The 18,827-nt window shown below is 42.5% G+C and overlaps 2 protein-coding genes across 2 annotated transcripts; one reads left to right on the forward strand and one right to left on the reverse strand.

Annotated features, from left to right (window-relative positions):
* Positions 1 to 2,124: 2,124 nt before the first annotated feature.
* Positions 2,125 to 3,655, forward strand: LOC128689644 (neurotrophin 1-like). The gene is made up of 2 exons (XM_053778002.2): positions 2,125 to 2,168; positions 2,317 to 3,655. Exons 1-2 carry the CDS (start codon positions 2,151 to 2,153, stop codon positions 3,121 to 3,123), a joined length of 825 nt encoding a protein of 274 aa, XP_053633977.1. The 5' UTR covers positions 2,125 to 2,150; the 3' UTR covers positions 3,124 to 3,655.
* Positions 3,656 to 9,188: 5,533 nt separating this feature from the next.
* LOC128689643 (neurotrophin 1) lies at positions 9,189 to 10,468 on the reverse strand. The gene is made up of 2 exons (XM_053778001.2): positions 10,413 to 10,468; positions 9,189 to 10,260 (listed from the first exon to the last, which is right to left on the reverse strand). Exons 1-2 carry the CDS (start codon positions 10,428 to 10,430, stop codon positions 9,490 to 9,492), a joined length of 789 nt encoding a protein of 262 aa, XP_053633976.1. The 5' UTR covers positions 10,431 to 10,468; the 3' UTR covers positions 9,189 to 9,489.
* Positions 10,469 to 18,827: the final 8,359 nt, after the last annotated feature.

The following is an 18,827-nucleotide window of genomic DNA, read 5'->3' on the forward strand; positions in this document are numbered from 1 at the left end:
GGAACGCAACACAAGGATCAGGAGGGAAGAGGAGCGGATAATCTTAAAATGAAATAGCAACAAAAACGATCCAAGGGTGGTAGCGCACTCAGCTAACATTGAGGTCCGTGGTTCGATCCCCGGTACGGGTGGAAGCACTGGAGCGTGTTTCCTTAAGACACCTGCTATCTCTGTTCACCTAGTAGTCAATAGGTACTGATGTGGGTCGCATCCTGGGGACAATATTAACCTTATTTGCCCGAAATTCTCTTCATAACCAGGGGCTTTTATATAGTATGTCATTGATGTCAGCTATGGTCTGTATAAGTTGTATCATATACTTGTAGAAATAAAGATTATTATTACTGACACTACTACTACTACTATTATAGTCCCGTTGGAAAGTTGACCATAGTGAAGCACCAAGTACAAAAACTGAGAGGTGTGGGAAACCTCACGGGAAACCACGAGGAAATGCAAGATAAACTCAGCAGGAGATAAGTAAAATAAACTCAGTAGGTAATTAGTAAAATAAACCCAGCAGGAGATTAGTAAGATAAATTCATCTGGAGATTTGCCAGATAAACTCAGTAGGAAATGTGAAAACTTCTACGAGAGAGGAGAATCCTCGATACCTGAATGAGAACGAGAAGCTCTCAGCAAACTTCCTCTCTAACCCAGGTTAGAGAAGAAGTTTTAATTAAACGACTCTCGGGTCCGTCATGGACAATTACCGAATCGCGAATGACAGAACTGAAGTCAGAAAACGTTTAAGGTGAAGAGGTGAGGAGAAATGCAGGTGAAGAGTGAATAGGAAGGTCAAAAAGGATTCAACTAGAACATTTAAAAAACATCACATAGTTCTATTATTGTAATGCTATTATTGAAGGGTTATTACTGTAGGGTTGTTAATGTAGTGCTATTACTGTATTAGCTACTGAATATCAAATAAAGTTGTTGTAAAATAATAGAAATGGTCGAGGAAGTAAAGACACCATAAATAATGTACCTAATAGGTGGTAATCTGTGTGCTATTATTACACCAAGTCTATACCCACAAGCACAGGTTTGCAACCCATAATCAGATGAAGTGAGAAAGAGGGGTCACCCAAAATACTCAGAGGAATAGACAAGGAAGAAAGAAATGGATTTGTCAACACGTTAGGAGCTAGAATGAGGAAACACCGATGGAAAGTGAATTTCCAAATGATCCGTAGAAATGTTAGGAAACTCATACAGTGAGATTGTTGTTCAGAAGTGGAACAGATTGGAGAACGATATAGAAGATACAGATATAATACACTGAATAAAAAAATATATTTTGTCTTTAAATAAAATCTTTAAATAAAATCTTTGTTTGTGGGAATGGAACATTCCCACAAACAAGTAATATTACAACCAAGTAATTACATAAACATACGTACTGGAGACTTTCCGACCAGCCTGATGTCTGATTGCTTAAGTTTGAAGACCGAAAGTTGTTTTGTGGCCGAGGCATGAGTGAGCAGATTTACTAATCAGTTAGAGTTAAATCTCCAACAAAAGGAATTGGCAAATCAAACGAAGAATTAGTCAAGAGATACAAGGGAGTAAACGCATATAGTATAAATAACTAGGTTCCATTGAATAGTGGATTCATTCCTAAAAATCTGTCAGCATTTTCAGATGTGATCTTTCTGACATTATAGCTTCATATGATGGCAATATCAAGACATCAGATTTTGGTATTCGGACATAAGTGATTTGCATCCTGCCATCTCACTTGTCGAAGAGAATGTCACTCATTCCATCATATGTATCCTACGCTGCTGTCCCAGAAGAGAGCTTACTTGGATTAGCCATTTGGAAGGCAATATCTTGCTGCTTTGGGATAGTAAAGTTTTCATTTAATTATGAAATAAATACGAATGATTATCCATGAAGCCATTTCCTTCATCTTCTGCCAGAGCTGCTGGACTGCAGAAGCTTCAGGAGACCACAGTAAGATCTTCATTCTACTCATCCCTATACGGGTGAACTTGTGGCGACTCTACGAGAACTTTCACCTCTACAGCGTCAAGGTGTTATTCTTCTATTTTAAGAACAAGGGCGCCATGTGCCAGTGAGCCAGTATATAAGGCTGTTGAGGCTGGGAGTGCCACAGTTCCATTCCTTCCTCAAGTTACTTCAACATGGCTCTCAGGTTTGTGGTAAGTAACTGAGCAACGTTTGCTTAATGCTATTGCTGATAATGTAAAAATAGCATAAGAAAAAATATGAGAAAACCAATATTGATATCTAAGCTAAAAATGCATTTAAAAACCTTTTGAGTAAATACTAACAAATGTTGTTTTACAGGTGTCGTTGGCCTTGGTAGCCATGATTGTTGGTGAACATGTGAATCCGTATTCCATACCATCCGAATACACTCCTCGTCCAACCTATCCCACACGACCTCCATATAAGCCACAGCCTACCTATCGCCCAAAACCTACCTATCGTCCAAAGCCTACCTATACTCCTAGGCCTACCTATCCCCCAAAGCCAACTTACACTCCAAAGCCTACCTATACTCCTAGGCCTACCTATCCCCCACAGCCTACCTATGGTCACCCAACTCCCACCTATGGTCCCCCACCAGCTTACGGACACCAGCCTGTAAAACCATCCTGTGCTGCTGCCACCACCAAGACCTGGTGCCTGGAAGACAAGGAGTACCCCAGCTACGAGCTCCAGGCAGCTGCTCACCAACACAAGGATAAGCTTCTTACTCTCTACGCTGACGTGGCCGAACTGGACACAGCACATTCCGTTGATGGTCTCAAGACCCACTACGATGAGACGTACCTCTGTCCCTCAGAGACCCAATATGTGAGACCTCTGCGAGCCCAGAACACTGATGGTAAATGGCGCGTCATCGTCAACAACATTAAAGTAGATTACCTGACTCTCACCCAGACAACCCGCATTGAGGAGTGCCTCAACCCCGGCCACGCCTGCCCTCTGGTGCCCGTGTGCTACGAATCTAAGTGCCTGCAGAAGTTCATTTACCACCGCTTCCTCGTCTACGATCCCTATGATCAGTACTTCCCCTTCGCCATCGAGACCTTCAAGCTGCCCGCCAGTTGCGACTGTCTTCTAGGCGCCTTCAACCTCTACCACTAAGACCACCACCGCAAATGTCTCACTGGGCGCCTTCAGTATATGCAAAGAAGGCAAGGAATCACAAATCTCTCGCCACATAGGGAAAAAAAATCTTATCTAGAATCCTTAAAAAATATATGTAACCCTTAGTCTTTCATTGTGTGTGATGTAAGACGAGGAGCGAGTGATTCCTGCAGCAACAAGAACACTGCTGCGGCAGGAACCAGAGTCCCCTGTATGACTTAGTCATCAATAAGTTAAACGAAGAAAGCAGTTCTCTAGTCATCTCATTGTGTACTATGTACGATATATGTGTGCAAAAATGATTAATATAATACATATTTTTAGCTTCTAGAATGGAGTATTATTATTATTATTATTACTACTATTATAATCATAACTAAGCGCTAAACCCACAAGGGTCATATAGCGCTGCTAGAATGGAGTAAACTAATAAATCATTAAGCATAGCACACTTATCAATATCCTCAAGGTAACACAGTCATCAGGTAATTTATCTGCTCACAAAAATGTGTCCGTAATATGTATAAGTAACTGAGAGTAAACAAAATAATTAGGTATCTATTTTCTTGTTTTCCTTTCTCCTTGCTTTTGTTTACATCTTGAGAACGACTCATCCGACCGGGTTCAACTTTACAACACTGGTTCACTTGTACAGGAAAAGGGTTCATGCATTTATTGAAGTGCGCAGGTATCCTGTTATCAGTTTTATATAGGTTATTCCAAGCTTTCTGGAATGGGTTCAATGGCTTTTAAAAGCCTCTTCTCATTCGCTTCAGTCATTCCAACTTGTGTATCGTACCCAGCCGTCGGTGTGTGGAATTATTTCCCCCCACGAATCACGTTAAATATGTATGTAGTTCTCTTCTGAGCAGCTTCAGTGTCTGAGGGATGATAGTTGTTATGTACAGGGTAGTCTCCAGGAAGTTTTGTTTGGGTAGGTGCAGATTTGGCAATTTACTGACATAGTTAACAAAAAACTTGGAGTATTTGGACTTGGAACAACCTGGGAACGACTTCAAATTTTCACAGATGGTGAGCTTTGCCAAAATTTTTGGTGCATTCATTTTGAACGGGGTATGTTTTAATTTACACAAATAACTTGCACTTAAGAGACTGAAACGTATGACGACTTATCGGTACAACTTGGACCGAAACATGACTAGTTAATGGTCCAAGTCGGACCGAAACGTCCTAAATGCAGGTTATTTATGCATTGTTCCAGCCAAGGAATTGCGACTTTTTATTCTTTAAGTCTTAATTTGTCGAGAAATTTGAACGAATACATTGCATGTTAAGAAAGAATTTTTGTATTATTTTAAATTGGCCAAAAGTAATAAATCGTTCCTCAGTAGTGTCAATTAAGGCGTTTTAACGATCCGAGTCAACCGGGATGTTTCATGTTCTTTCAAAATGCAGAAGATTGGCCAACAGTAATAGGTCTTTCGATATTTTTCACATTTTTAGTTTTTCAACGAATTTCATTTAAATTTCCAGCATATAATATTGACACCAACACTATTATGTACAAAAAGACAGCCTGGGAGTATTCTCTCTCTCTCTCTCTCTCTCTCTCTCTCTCTCTCTCTCTCTCTCTCTCTCTCTCTGGATGCGTAAGACATACGCAGCAATAGAGTATATTTCGACGCATTCATTATATCGCATCACCCTCGTCTTTCATTTTCTCTTGCATTATTTTAGTCATAAAAAATATCGATTCAAATGATTTATATTTTTTTTAACCTTTGCGTTTTTTACATTGCAACAGCCATTCTTCTGTGATGGATATGTGGGTCAGCGGCCTACCAACAGCAACAGCCTGGGTGACCAAGGAAGTACCAGACGAGCTTGGGCCATGGCCGGGCTCTGAGAGTGGAAAACTTATCAGGTATATATAATATACAAATATATATATATATATATATATATATATATATATATATATATATATATATATATATATATATATATATATATATATATACATACCAGAGAAATAAAGCAAGTAGAACAAACAGTATGACTAACTTGGTGAAGAATGCAACACTGATTATACAACAATTAATGGACAATTGAATTCGCAACATTACATTTTTTTTATCTAGGCCAATGAAACTCCAGGTATAACGGTAGGAACGAGTGGTAGTATGTAGGTACCTGGGTGTTAGTCGACTGTTATGGGTTGCATGCTGGAGGACAAGAGTAATCTTTATTCCGAAACGTTTCGCCTACACAGTAGGCTTCTTCAGTCGAATACAGAAAGTAGGCAGGAACAGTAGAGAAGACGATGTAATCAGTCCATCACCCTTGAATTCGTAGAATTTGAGGTTGTCAGTCCCTCAGCCTGGAGAAGTTCAGTTCCATAGTCAGGAGCTGACTATGGAACTGAACTTCTGAAACTGAACTTCTGAAACTGAACTTCTGAAACTGAAACGTTTCGCCTACTGTGTAGGCGAAACGTTTCGGAATAAAGTTGCCTAACTGTTGCCTATGTGTCTTACCTACCAACCTGTCGGTATTGTATACCATTTTGATGTTCAAGAGTAATCTAAGTGGCCAGACATGCTGTGAATAACCAGCGACTTTCTGTAGAGCATGTCAATGATGTCAGCTAGATGTGCATCAGTGGTATCATGTACTTGTAGAAATAAAGATTATTATTATTTTTACTGTTATGCAGTTTATTACTGTAAATGGCAATTATCACATTTTCTGGTATATGAGGCGCAAGAGCATATAAGACGTACCCCAGTTTTGTTAGGCATATTGTGGGGAAAATAAGATGATGCAGTACATGCTTCAGAATTGTGGGGAAATTTCTCCATCAATGGGGCTAGGCTTCCTCTCTTTACGTTCCCACAGTGGTGGTGCAGGTGTGGACTATGGAGGCTTGACCTCTCCTTCTTTCCATTAGCAGAGATGAAGTAAGATCTTATGTCTTGCAATGAAACACCATTAAATCCATACCAGAACATCCATATATCTCAGCGTGTGTTCCTTACTCTCAGATTTAGGCTCCCACTAAATTGGATGTAGATGAAGAGCAGATAAAATGGATGCATGATATTTGCACGTGCACATCAGTCTCCTCTCTTGCAGGAGAATCTGCAACATAATATATTCACGGGTTTGTCTGAAGAAATTTATATTTCCAAAGACCATTAAAACTTTGAAATAATATGCCTCAAACCTCATAATATAGCTAGTGGCATTATACCCAACAACCCGCACCTTTTGAGTCAAGGAATCTGCGCTCTTTGATTCAATTAAGTCGTCAGAGCTGGCACCTGAGCCCCGTAGACATTTTGTCATCGGAAAACCAACTGCTAGGGGGCTCCTCAAGCCAGATTGTGATCCCGACGAATAAATCCGTTCGTTACGATGTAGGGAATAAATGAGTGTCACCGGCGAGGCTACACCGCATTGAAATGTAGAACATTCGTGGCTGTATCCATTTGTACTTTATGATACTTGAGTCATACTCGACACTCTCCAGGAAGAACTGTGGAAGAGATAATTCGTAACTTTCCTATGTGCATGAGCACAAGAAATTTTCCCTGTCGTGAATAATTGGGACACATTAGCGAGTAAACAAGGCAGAAACATTTTATTCTGTGTCGCTTACTTGTGTACGAACGAACATTCAGGAGAAATGAAGCAAAGATACTGTATATTATCTCTGCTAAGCGAGGTATCGCTAGTGATTCTCTGTACTGTGGACATTATCCACGGATATAGTTCACAAATTGTACATGTGGACAAGTAAGTGATGATCAAGTCATGTGACGTGAAATATGGCCAAAGTGACGAAAGAAGTGAAGATATCTAACATCATATCTTCAGTCATACCATCGATATCGGCGTCATGACATGGTATGTCATATGGATATGATACCAGTTAAGTCGTATCAAAGCTCATATTGTACCATAGTTTGCTGCAGCTAATAGGTACTGATGTGGGGTTGATAAGGCTAACCGTACAATGTTGTGACACGAGGGCGATTGTCCAAACCCAGGTTAAGTCTGGGACACGACTTTCCAGGTGACATACCTGCAATATTGGAGAATATAGATCTTCAGGGCGAGCGTTAACCCTGGTCATAAGCGCTCTATTATAGCCCAGCGGGAACTAAGCTGACATGAAGGAGACCCCCAGACTGTGGCTGCTGGGGTCTTGAGCTGTCAGCAGAAAGATGAGTAGCCAAGATCAATAGTGGCTTTTTATTGCATTCATTCTTATACTACTACTATAATCCCCCACAAGAATGATAGTAAGCCAGTGGCTGTAAGCTTACGCAAGCAGCGCCGCTGAAAGAGGTGGGACCTAGCGCAGCCTATCGTCTGCTCACCCCCCACCAACCACCAAAATAAACACACCTAATTGTTGTTTACAGACAGCTACTGTACAATTATTTCCAATTGCTGAAGTTAGTTTCCTTGTTACGTGCCGGTAACATGTAAATTATAATTTATAATAGTTACTAATCACTTTAAAGTAATTTTGAAAATAGTTTTGCCGAGGGGAAGTGGTTGAAATTTAGTTTATCTGTACAATCAGCACTGAAACCACCACTTGCCAGTAACCCAAAGCCTACCCTTCTTCCTGATCTTCAGTGGAAAATTGCATTTATCTGTATGTATAATTATGTACATAACAATAAATGAGCATAGATAATTATTATTTATCAGTTAGACAAGTAGGAATTTGGGACACCTAGGTCGCAAAAATGTCCCCCTTCGACACCTACCACTGTCATATCCACAAGTTGCTCTGGACCTATCAATTAAATGAATTATACATCACCAGGAATTCTGGTAAATATATAAATTTGTGGACTGTATATTAAATTAAAAAAATTATTATATATAAATACAGAATTACATAACAGAAGGAAAATATATCTTAGTATCACTCACCAATTTGACTGGAGATTAATGTGTATTATACCCAGAAAACCTCACTGTCTAAATTTATGAAATTACTGGCCAGAATTAAACATAAACAGACTTATCTGAGGTTCCTGGAGCTGTGTTCTCCAGTCGCCTGACACTCAAATTATGCAGGAATGCACATCCAACAATTTCGCCTCCTATTTGAGAGGTGTCAGCCCAATTTCAACCTCTAGAGCACGAAAATTCCTTCCCATCACACCAACGTTGTACACAATTCAAAACCAAGATGGCCAGTGTCTCGTCTGCGCAGACGCAGGCTTTCCGTTTTCTATGACATAAATATTATTAAATACAGTATGGCCATCTATTTACATATAAATACTGAATTTCTGGAAAATATATACAGTATTTTCCACACTGATCTTCAGTTCATAACGTACAGGGTGATTAACTAAGAGTTTTTGTGGAGAAAAAAAAAAACATACCTTATTTGCTGGAGAAATGGCAACTCGCTGATTGCTCTGCATATTCATTATTTGCTACAGGTATAAATCAAGCTATAGGAAATCCTGCTAATAGATTTTCAGAAACACAGGCTCATGGTTAAATGGTGTTACTATTTTTTTAAGGACACATTCCTTGCTAATACACCAGCAATTTGAAGAACAAAACATTCAGCTTATACATGCTAGAATTCAGTATCAAGATATACTCTGCTTAATGCTTATTAATATACCTCTCCAAAATGTTACACTGAACAATCGAGTTGCGGGAAGGAAGCTCTTTAGCACTGGTTCAGTCTACAGTGTGACCTGAATTTATCAGATGAAGCAGTAAAGCCACGGTATTCCTGCTGTTTCAGTTCAGTCTCAAGATTTCTAATCTTACATAAAAGTTATAACAATCAACTAACCTGTTGACATTCTGCCTGCAGAAATAATGTTGCCACACTCAGTTGCACAAACTAGTTTGTAAAACGATCAAATGCATGTACAGTATATAACAGAGTTGGTTCTAACATTCAACATAGGACCAAATTCAAGTCAGTACAGAATTTCTGTCATTTTAAAAGAGGTTGCTAGAAATATTCACCCTTTCTAACTTCTACATCTTCAGTATTCAATTAACTAGTTCTACCTCATTATCATAGTGTGTAGGATGATAAAACATAATTACAGTATGCTTAAAAATATATTTGCTCCATTCCAAAAATTAAGTTAAGAACAAAATGAGAAATAATTATAAACATATAATAATAATCATATCACAACGAGATGACTAGAGAACTGCTTTCTTTATGTGACTTGTTAAGTCATGCCAGGGACTGTGGCTCCTGTAGTAGCAGTAATGCTGCTGCAGGGAATCACAAACTCCTGCTGTTAGACTATACACAGGAAAGATTAGGATTAAAATATATTATCGTACAATCTGAGTCTTCCTTATTTATGGCGAGAGGTTTGTGGTGTGTTGGTCTTAGTGGTAGAGGTTGAAGGCGCCCAGAAGACAGTCGCAGCTGGCGGGCAGCTTGAAGGTCTCAATGGCGAAGGGGAAGTACTGATCATAGGGATCGTAGACGAGGAAGCGGTGGTAAATAGACTTCTGCAGGCACTTGGATTCGTAGCACACGGGCACCAGAGGGCAGGCGTGGCCGGGGTTGAGGCACTCCTCAATGCGGGTTGTCTGGGTGAGAGTCAGGTAATCTACTTTAATGTTGTTGACGATGACGCGCCATTTACCATCAGTGTTCTGGGCTCGCAGTGGTCTCACATATTGGGTCTCTGAGGGACAGAGGTACGTCTCATCGTAATGGGTCTTGAGACCATCGACTGAGAGTGCTGTGTTCAGGTCGGCCACATCAGCGTAGAGAGTAAGAAGCTTATCCTTGTGCTGGTGAGCAGCTGCCTGGAGCTCGTAGCTGGGGTACTCCTTGTCTTCCAGACACCAGGTCTTGGTGGTGGCAGCAGCACAGGATGGTTTCACAGGCTGGTGTCCGTAAGCTGGTGGGGGACCATAGGTGGGAGTTGGGTGACCATAGGTAGGCTTTGGAGTGTAAGTTGGCTTTGGGGGATAGGTAGGCCTAGGAGTATATGTAGGCTTTGGACGATAGGTGGGTTTTGGGCGATAGGTGGGTTGTGGCTTATATGGAGGTCGTGTGGGATAGGTTGGACGAGGAGTGTATTCGGATGGTATGGAATACGGATTCACATGTTCACCAACGATCATGGCTACCAAGGCCAACGACACCTGTAAAACAACATTTGTGAGTATTTACTCAAATGGTTTTTAAATATATCTTTGACTTAAATTCCAACTTCAGGTTTTCTATTACATCTTTTTCTTACGCAGTATTTACATCATCAGCAATATCATTAAGCAATTGTTGTCCAGTTACTTACCACAAACCTGAGAGCCATGTTGATGTAACTTTGGGGAGGAATGGAACTGTGGCACTCCCAGCCTCGACAGTCTTATATACTCACTCGCTGGCACATGGCGCCCTTGTTCTTAAAATAGAACAATAACACCCTGACACTGTAGAGGCGAAATCTCTCGTAGAGTCGCCACAAGTTCACCCTATAGGGATGAGTAAGATGAGGATCTTATTGTGGTCGATTGCTGCTTGTTCAGTCCAGCAGCAGTGTCAGGTGAGGATAAACACAGCTGCTCCTCCCTTATCCTTTTATCAATTTTTCTATTAACTTTATTTGTGAACATTGAAAGCATCTTTTAACTTTGTGGACATCTCTGACATTGTAAATGTTGACTCTGTCATTGTAAACGTGGTCTGTAAATTATCTGTGAACAGTGTCTGCAAACATCTTTAAACTTTGTGTGTAAACGTTTTCTGTGAACGACTAAATAGACCTTACACGTTTTTCTGTTTGTTAGCGTCTGTTACCATTATTTGTAAACATTGCTTGTAAAATATATTCTATACCCTACTTAGTGCTTTTGTTTCCATTTTTTAATAAACAATTATAAAGCATTTGTTATATACAGAAAAGGTTTCTAACACTATTGTAAAAACCTCACAGACACAACACCATTATGAAGCGCAAGAACCCATTAACCTCACTGTCCTTATATGTTGAGTTGGATCAGTTTAGGTCTCAAAAAGCTCAGGTCAAAGAGGATGAATTCAAAACATCTCGTTTTGTAGTGTAATTAGTTTGTTAGGTGGCAAATAATTTGACGATTGATTATTTGGATGGGTAGTTAAGTGATTATCTGTGTAGGCCGTTAGGGGGAGGTTAGATTGTTGAGTGGTTAGTTGTTTGGGTAGTTAGGGGTTTTAGTGATCAGAATGGGAAAAAGAGATGGGATGGTGAGATTATGTGGTTAGTTAACGATGTGTTCTAATGATCAGGTAATTACACTGGCAGTGATAAGATAATTAAATGATCAGATAATCAGTGAGGTAAGCAGTGAGGGAGAGTGAGGGAGAGAGATAGAGAGAAAGAGAGAGATTACAATGTGTACACATAGCGAAGTAGTTTGACATGTTAATGGTCTGTTAGTCTAGCAATGGTAATCAAGTGGTCAATGAGCTAAGCCCGCACATGGTTACACAGCCGGACTAGGTAGTTAATTAGTAAGTTACCAGGTAGTTAAGCAGCGTTGGGTGAGGTTGTGTGGTTCAATGCTTCACTCTGAGTGGAGAGTGTGCTGTTATTAAAGTTTTTAACTTCGGGGGCCGCCATCCCTGATGCCAGACCTGTACCTCACGTTTGTTGGCTTAGCATTACACACACACACACACACACACACACACACACACACACACACACACACACACACACACACACACACACACACACACACACACACACACACTGCAGATGGATTAACGAATAAACATGAGGAATGACAAGAAAGAATCAATGAGAAGTCCCCAGACATCATAGCAGTTACAGAAACAAAACTCACAGAGACAATAACAGATGCAATCTTCCCACCAGGATACCAGATCATGAGGAAAGATAGAAGGGGCAGGGGGGGAGGTGGGGTTGCTCTGCTCGTAAAAAACAGATGGAAATTCGAGAAAATGGAAGGCATAGATGAGACGGGAGAAAGAGACTACATAGCAGGTACACTTCAGTCTGGGGAACACAAAGTGGTCATTGCAGTGATGTATAATCCACCACAGAACTGCAGGAGGCCAAGAGAGGAATATGAAGAGAGCAACAGAGCAATGGTGGACACACTTGCTGAGGTGGCAAGAAGAGCTCACTCCAGCAGAGCAAAGTTGCTGGTTATGGGGGATTTCAACCACAGGGAGATTGACTGGGAAAACCTGGAGCCACATGGGGGGTCCCGAAACATGGAGAGCCAGGATGTTGGACGTGGTGCTGGAAAACCTCATGCACCAACATGTTAAGGACACTACCAGAGTGAGAGGGGAGGATGAACCAGCAAGATTGGACCTTGTGTTCACCCTGGGCAGCTCAGACATTGAGGACATCAAGTATGAGAGTCCCCTAGGAGCTAGCGACCACGTGGTTCTGTGCTTTGAATACATAGTAGAGCTGCAAGTGGAGAGAATAACAGGAGTTGAATGGGAAAAGCCTGACTATAAAAGAGGGGACTACATAGGGTTGAAGAACTTCCTGCGGGAGGTCCAGTGGGACAGAGAACTGGCAGGAAAGCCAGTAAATGAAATGATGAAATATGTAACAACAAAATGCAAGGAGGCAGTGGAAAGGTTTATTCCCAAGGGCAACAGTAACAATGGGAAGACCAGAACGAGCCCCTGGTTTACCCGACGGTGTAAGGAGGCATAAACAAAATGCAATAGAGAATGGAAAAAGTACAGAAGGCAGAGAACACACGAAAATAGGGAGACCAGTCGCAGAGCCAGGAATGAGTATGCACAGGTAAGGAGGGAAGCCCAACGACAGTATGAAAATTACATAGCATCGAGAATCAAGACTGACCCGAAACTGTTGTATAGCCACATCAGGAGGAAGACAACAGTCAAAGACCAGGTGATCAGATTAAGGACAGAAGGTGGAGAACTCACAAGAAATGATCAGGAGGTATGTGAGGAGCTGAACAGGAGATTTAAGGAAGTTTTTACAGTAGAGACAGGAAGGGCTGTGGGAAGACAGCACAGAAGGGAACATCAAGAGGGAATATACCAACAAGTGTTGGATGACATACGAACAACTGAGGAGGAGGTGAAGAAGCTCTTAAGTGACCTTGACACCTCAAAGGCGATGGGACCGGACAACATCTCCCCATGGGTCCTTAGAGAAGGAGCAGAGATGCTGTGCGTGCCTCTAACCACAATCTTCAACACATCCCTTGAAACTGGGCAACTACCTGAGAAATGGAAGACAGCTAATGTAGTCCCCATATTTAAGAAAGGAAACAGAAACGAGACACTAAACTACAGACCTGTGTCTCTGACATGTATTGTGTGCAGAGTCATGGAGAAGATTATCAGGAGGAGAGTGGTCAAACACCTGGAAAGGAACAAGATTATAAATGAAAACCAGCATGGGTTCATGGAAGCCAAATCTTGTATCACAAACCTCCTGGAGTTTTATGACAAGGTAACAGAAGTAAGACACGAGAGAGAGGGGTGGGTAGATTGCGTTTTCCTAGACTGCAGGAAGGCCTTTGACACAGTTCCCCACAAGAGATTAGTGCAGAAGCTGGAGGATCAGGCGCATGTAAAAGGGAGGGCACTGCAATGGATAAGGGAATACCTGACAGGGAGGCAACAACGAGTCATGGTACGTGAAGAGGTATCACAGTGGGCGCCTGTTACGAGCGGGGTCCCACAGGGGTCAGCTCTAGGACCAGTGCTATTTTTGATATATGTGAACGACATGATGGAAGGAATAGACTCTGAAGTGTCCCTGTTCGCAGATGACGTGAAGTTGATGATAAGAATTAAATCGGACGAGGATGAGGCAGGACTGCAAAGAGACCTGGACAGGCTGGACATGGGGTCCAGTAACTGGCTTCTCGAATTCAATCCAGCCAAATGCAAAGTCATGAAGATTGGGGAGGGGCAAAGAAGACCGCAGACAGAGTATAGGCTAGGTGGACAAAGACTACAGACCTCACTCAGGGAGAAAGACCATGGGGTGACCATAACACCGAGCACATCACCGGAGGCACACATCAACCAAATAACCGCTGAAGCATACGGGCGCCTGGCAAACCTGAGAATAACGTTCCGATACCTTAATAAGGAATCGTTCAAGACACTGTACACTGTGTATGTTAGGCCCATACTGGAGTATGCAGCACCAGTCTGGAACCCACACCTGGTCAAGCACGTCAAGAAGTTAGAGAAAGTACAAAGGTTTTCAACAAGGCTAGTCCCAGAGCTCAAGGGAATGTCGTACGAGGAAAGGTTAAGGGAAATCGGACTGACGACACTGGAGGACAGAAGGGTCAGGGGAGACATGATAACGACATACAAGATACTGCGGGGAATAGACAAGGTGGACAGAGATAGGATGTTCCAGAGAGGGGACACAGGGACAAGGGGTCACAGCTGGAAGCTGAAGACTCAGACGAGTCACAGGGACGTTAGGAAGTATTTCTTCAGTCATAGAGCTGTCAGCAAGTGGAATAGCCTAGCAAGTGAAGTAGTGGAGGCAGGAACCATACATAGTTTTAAGAAGAGGTATGACAAAGCTCAGGAAGCAGAGAGAGAGAGGATCCAGTAGCGATCAGTGAAGAGGCGGGGCCAGGAGCTGAGTCTCGACCCCTGCAACTACAGTTAGGTGAGTACAATTAGGTGAGTACACACACACACACACACACAGTCAGGAAGTGGAATAGCCTAGCAAGTGAGGTAGTGGAGGCAGGAACCATACATAGCTTTAAGGTGAGGTATGATAAAGCTCATGGAGCAGGGAGAGAGAGGACCTAGTAGCACTCAGTGAAGAGGCGGAGCCAAGAGCTGAGTCTCGACCCTTGCAACTACAGTTAGGTGAGTACACACAAGGGAACATGATAACAGCGTACAAAATACCCAAACAGACTTTCTAAGGGCAAGAGGGATAGACTCGTCTGTTATTAACGACCATTGTCGGGATAGAAGGTTACCACTTTATGAGTCATCAGAATGTTAACCTGTGTTATGTTATAGTTGTGACTGCGCATGTATGGGGCAGCACCGCCCCAGTTCCCGGGGCAGCACAGCTTTGCTCCTGTTCCCTGGGGCAGCATTGCCCTGCCGCTGTTGCCTGGGGCAGCTCATCTATAAACGACGGCTAGTAGGCTTCATATTCTATTCTGGATAAACGCCGGCAGATCAAGCTGTGTATCCATATCTTAGGATTCCTTCCACACTTAACACTTCACGAGGCGGGAGACGAGTACATGAAGGTGCAGTTGAAAGCTAAAAACACAGATAAATCACAGGGACGTCAGAAAATATCTCCATCTTCATGGTGGTCAGGAAATGCAATAACCTGGATGAAGTAGTGAGCGTAGACTCCATACACAGCTTTAAGGAAAATTACGATATTGCCTAACTAGAGTAAGAAGGAGTGATCCCGGCATGCCTAAATTAACCTAAAGTTAAAAAAAATAATTAAAAGGGTGATGAAATTTAGAACGCGCAGATTTGATGTTAGGATTGCATGATAGCGTAGTGGTCAGCTGGCGGGAGTTACCACATGAAGCAGCACAGAAAGAGGAAGTGTATACCACGGAGTGATTTATGTTTCTTGAGTATTGCCTGGAGGAGTTTACGAGGCACCAGACTAACACAGGCGAGAAGAATGTCTCATTATGTGTCATGGGGAGGTATATTTATCAACTCAGCCACACACACACATACACACACACACACACACACACACACACACACACACACACACACACACACACACACACACACACACACACACACGCACACGCACACGCACACACGCACACACACACACACACACACACACATACACACATACACATACACATACATACACACACATACACACACGCACACACATATACACACACACACACATATACACACACATACACACACACACACACACACACACTCACACACATCATCAGGAGGAGAGTGGTGGGGCACCTGGAAAGAAACAAGTGTATAATTGACAACCAGCACGGATTCAGGGAAGGAAAATCCTGTGTCACAAACCTACTAGAGTTTTATGACAAGGTGACAGAAGTAAGACAAGAGAGAGAGGGGTGGATCGACTGCATATTTTTGGACTGCAAGAAGGCCTTCGACACAGTTCCTCACAAGAGGTTACTGCAAAAGCTAGAGGATCAGGCACACATAACAGGAAAGGCACTGCAATGGATCAGAGAATATCTGACAGGGAGGCAACAACGAGTCATGGTACGCGACGAGGTGTCAGAGTGGGCGCCTGTGACAAGCGGGGTTCCACAGGGGTCAGTCCTAGGACCTGTTCTGTTCTTGGTATATGTGAACGACATAACGGAAGGGATAGACTCAGAAGTGTCCTTGTTTGCAGATGATGCGAAGTTAATGAGAAGAATCAAATCGGACGAGGATCAGGCAGGACTACAAAGAGACCTGGACAGGCTACAAGCCTGGTCTAGCAACTGGCTCCTTGAATTTAACCCTGCCAAATGCAAAGTCATGAAGATTGGGGAAGGGCAAAGAAGACCGCAGACACAATATAGTTTAGATGGCCAAAGACTGCAAACCTCACTCAAGGAAAAAGAACTGGGGGTGAGTATAACACCGAGCATATCTCCTGAGGCACACATCAATCAGATAACTGCTGCAGCATACGGGCGCCTGGCAAACCTACGGATAGCGTTCCGATACCTCAGTAAGGATTCGTTTAAGACTCTGTATACCATCTACGTCAGGCCCATACTGGAGTATGCAGCACCAGTTTGGAATCCACACCTAGTCAAGCACGTCAAGAAATTAGAGAAAGTGCAAAGGTTTGCAACAAGACTAGTCCCAGAGCTACGGGGATTGTCCTACGAAGAAAGGTTGAGGGAAATCGGCCTGACGACACTGGAGGACAGGAGGGTCAGGGGAGACATGATAACGACATATAAAATACTGCGCGGAATAGACAAGGTGGACAAAGACGGGATGTTCCAGAGATGGGACACAGACACAAGAGGTCACAATTGGAAGTTGAAGACTGAGATGAATCAAAGGGATGTTAGGAAGTATTTCTTCAGTCATAGAGTAGTCAGGCCATGGCATAGCCTAGAAAGGGATGTAGTGGAGGCAGGAACCATACATAGTTTTAAGGCGAGGTATGATAGAGCTCATGGGGCAGGGAGAGAGAGGACCTAGTAGCAATCAGCGAAGAGGCGGGGCCAGGAGCTGTGAATCGACCCCTGCAACCACAAATAGGTGAGTACAAATAGGTGAGTACACACACACACACACACACACACACACACACGCACGCACACACACACACATACACATACACACACACACACACACACACATACACATACACACACACACACATACACACACACACACACACATACACATACACACACACACATACACACACACACACACACACACACGCACACACACACACACACACACACACACACACACACACACACACACACACACACACACACACACACACACACACACACAAGGAGAGTGACCTAGTAGCGATCAGTGAAGAGGCGGGGCCAGGAGCTCGGACTCGACCCCCGCAACCTCAACTAGGTGAGTAACTAGGTGAGTACACACACACACACACACACACACACACACACACAACATAAACAAGATGAAATGCCATTGTGTCGTAACATACACCAACAATTTAACCTACACGTGGCTATTTACCAGCTTAATGTTAGTTGAGTGTTACTAACAAATTATAAATGCTTTACCACTGCACCAACAAGTAAACTGCTCAACTGAGTGCATTTTGTCGTGGGAATATAACAATGTGTGTTAGAAAATTCTCCCGTTGCAGAGTAAATCTTTATTATAGGCGGTGTTTCGAGCCTCGTAGATCTCTATCCAGACCGAAAAGTTGTGTTTGCAGCCTATCTGGCAGTCTACAGTAATGAATGAGACGGGTCATGTCCACGATACTGAGGTCAAGAATATTTTTTTTAATATCTTGCATGTTTTGTAGTAAGTTGGATTCTTTTACGTTGTAGGTTCTCTCTCTCTCTCTCTCTCTCTCTCTCTCTCTCTCTCTCTCTCTCTCTCTCTCTCTCTCTCTCTCTCTCTCTCTCTCTCTCTCTCTCTCTCTCTCTCTCGAAAAGCTACATATCCCATGAGGAACATGTAGTGGCACCAGGTCCTCTGTGTGACCTTTAGAGGCACAAGGTCCTAAGGAAGCTGGAGAAGCGTAAGGTGTTCTCTCGATGCTCGGAAGGTCATTTGAGTTAAAAAAGTAACATTGCCTTATACCTCAAACATTAACGTAAGTGGGTTAACGTGGTAGGAAATAACTCTCAGAAGTGTGATTACAAATATATTACTCCCACGAGATTGTCAGAATTTTTGTTTTTATATCTACATAAACAATGTACAACACCGAGTGCAAAACAGTGTGCCAGTGAGATTATTATTATTATTATTAATTCACATGGAACATACATTGACATTACCAGAGAACTGCTTTCTTCACGTGATGGACCTATGAGTGAGCCCACGGGACTTGTGAAGTGGTACTAATACATGGAACCTCACAAGGAACCATGTCTGGAATCGTGTAAGAAAGTCAGAGGTTCAGTCCATCATTTTGCACTAATCACTCGTGCTATTAGACTGGGCTCAGTGATAAATTAAGGACAAAAAACATTACAAAAGACAGAGGAAATAAAAAAAA

Source organism: Cherax quadricarinatus, chromosome 22 (genome assembly GCF_038502225.1).
Source record: "Cherax quadricarinatus isolate ZL_2023a chromosome 22, ASM3850222v1, whole genome shotgun sequence".
In the NCBI taxonomy this organism is placed as follows: Eukaryota; Metazoa; Arthropoda; class Malacostraca; order Decapoda; family Parastacidae; genus Cherax; species Cherax quadricarinatus.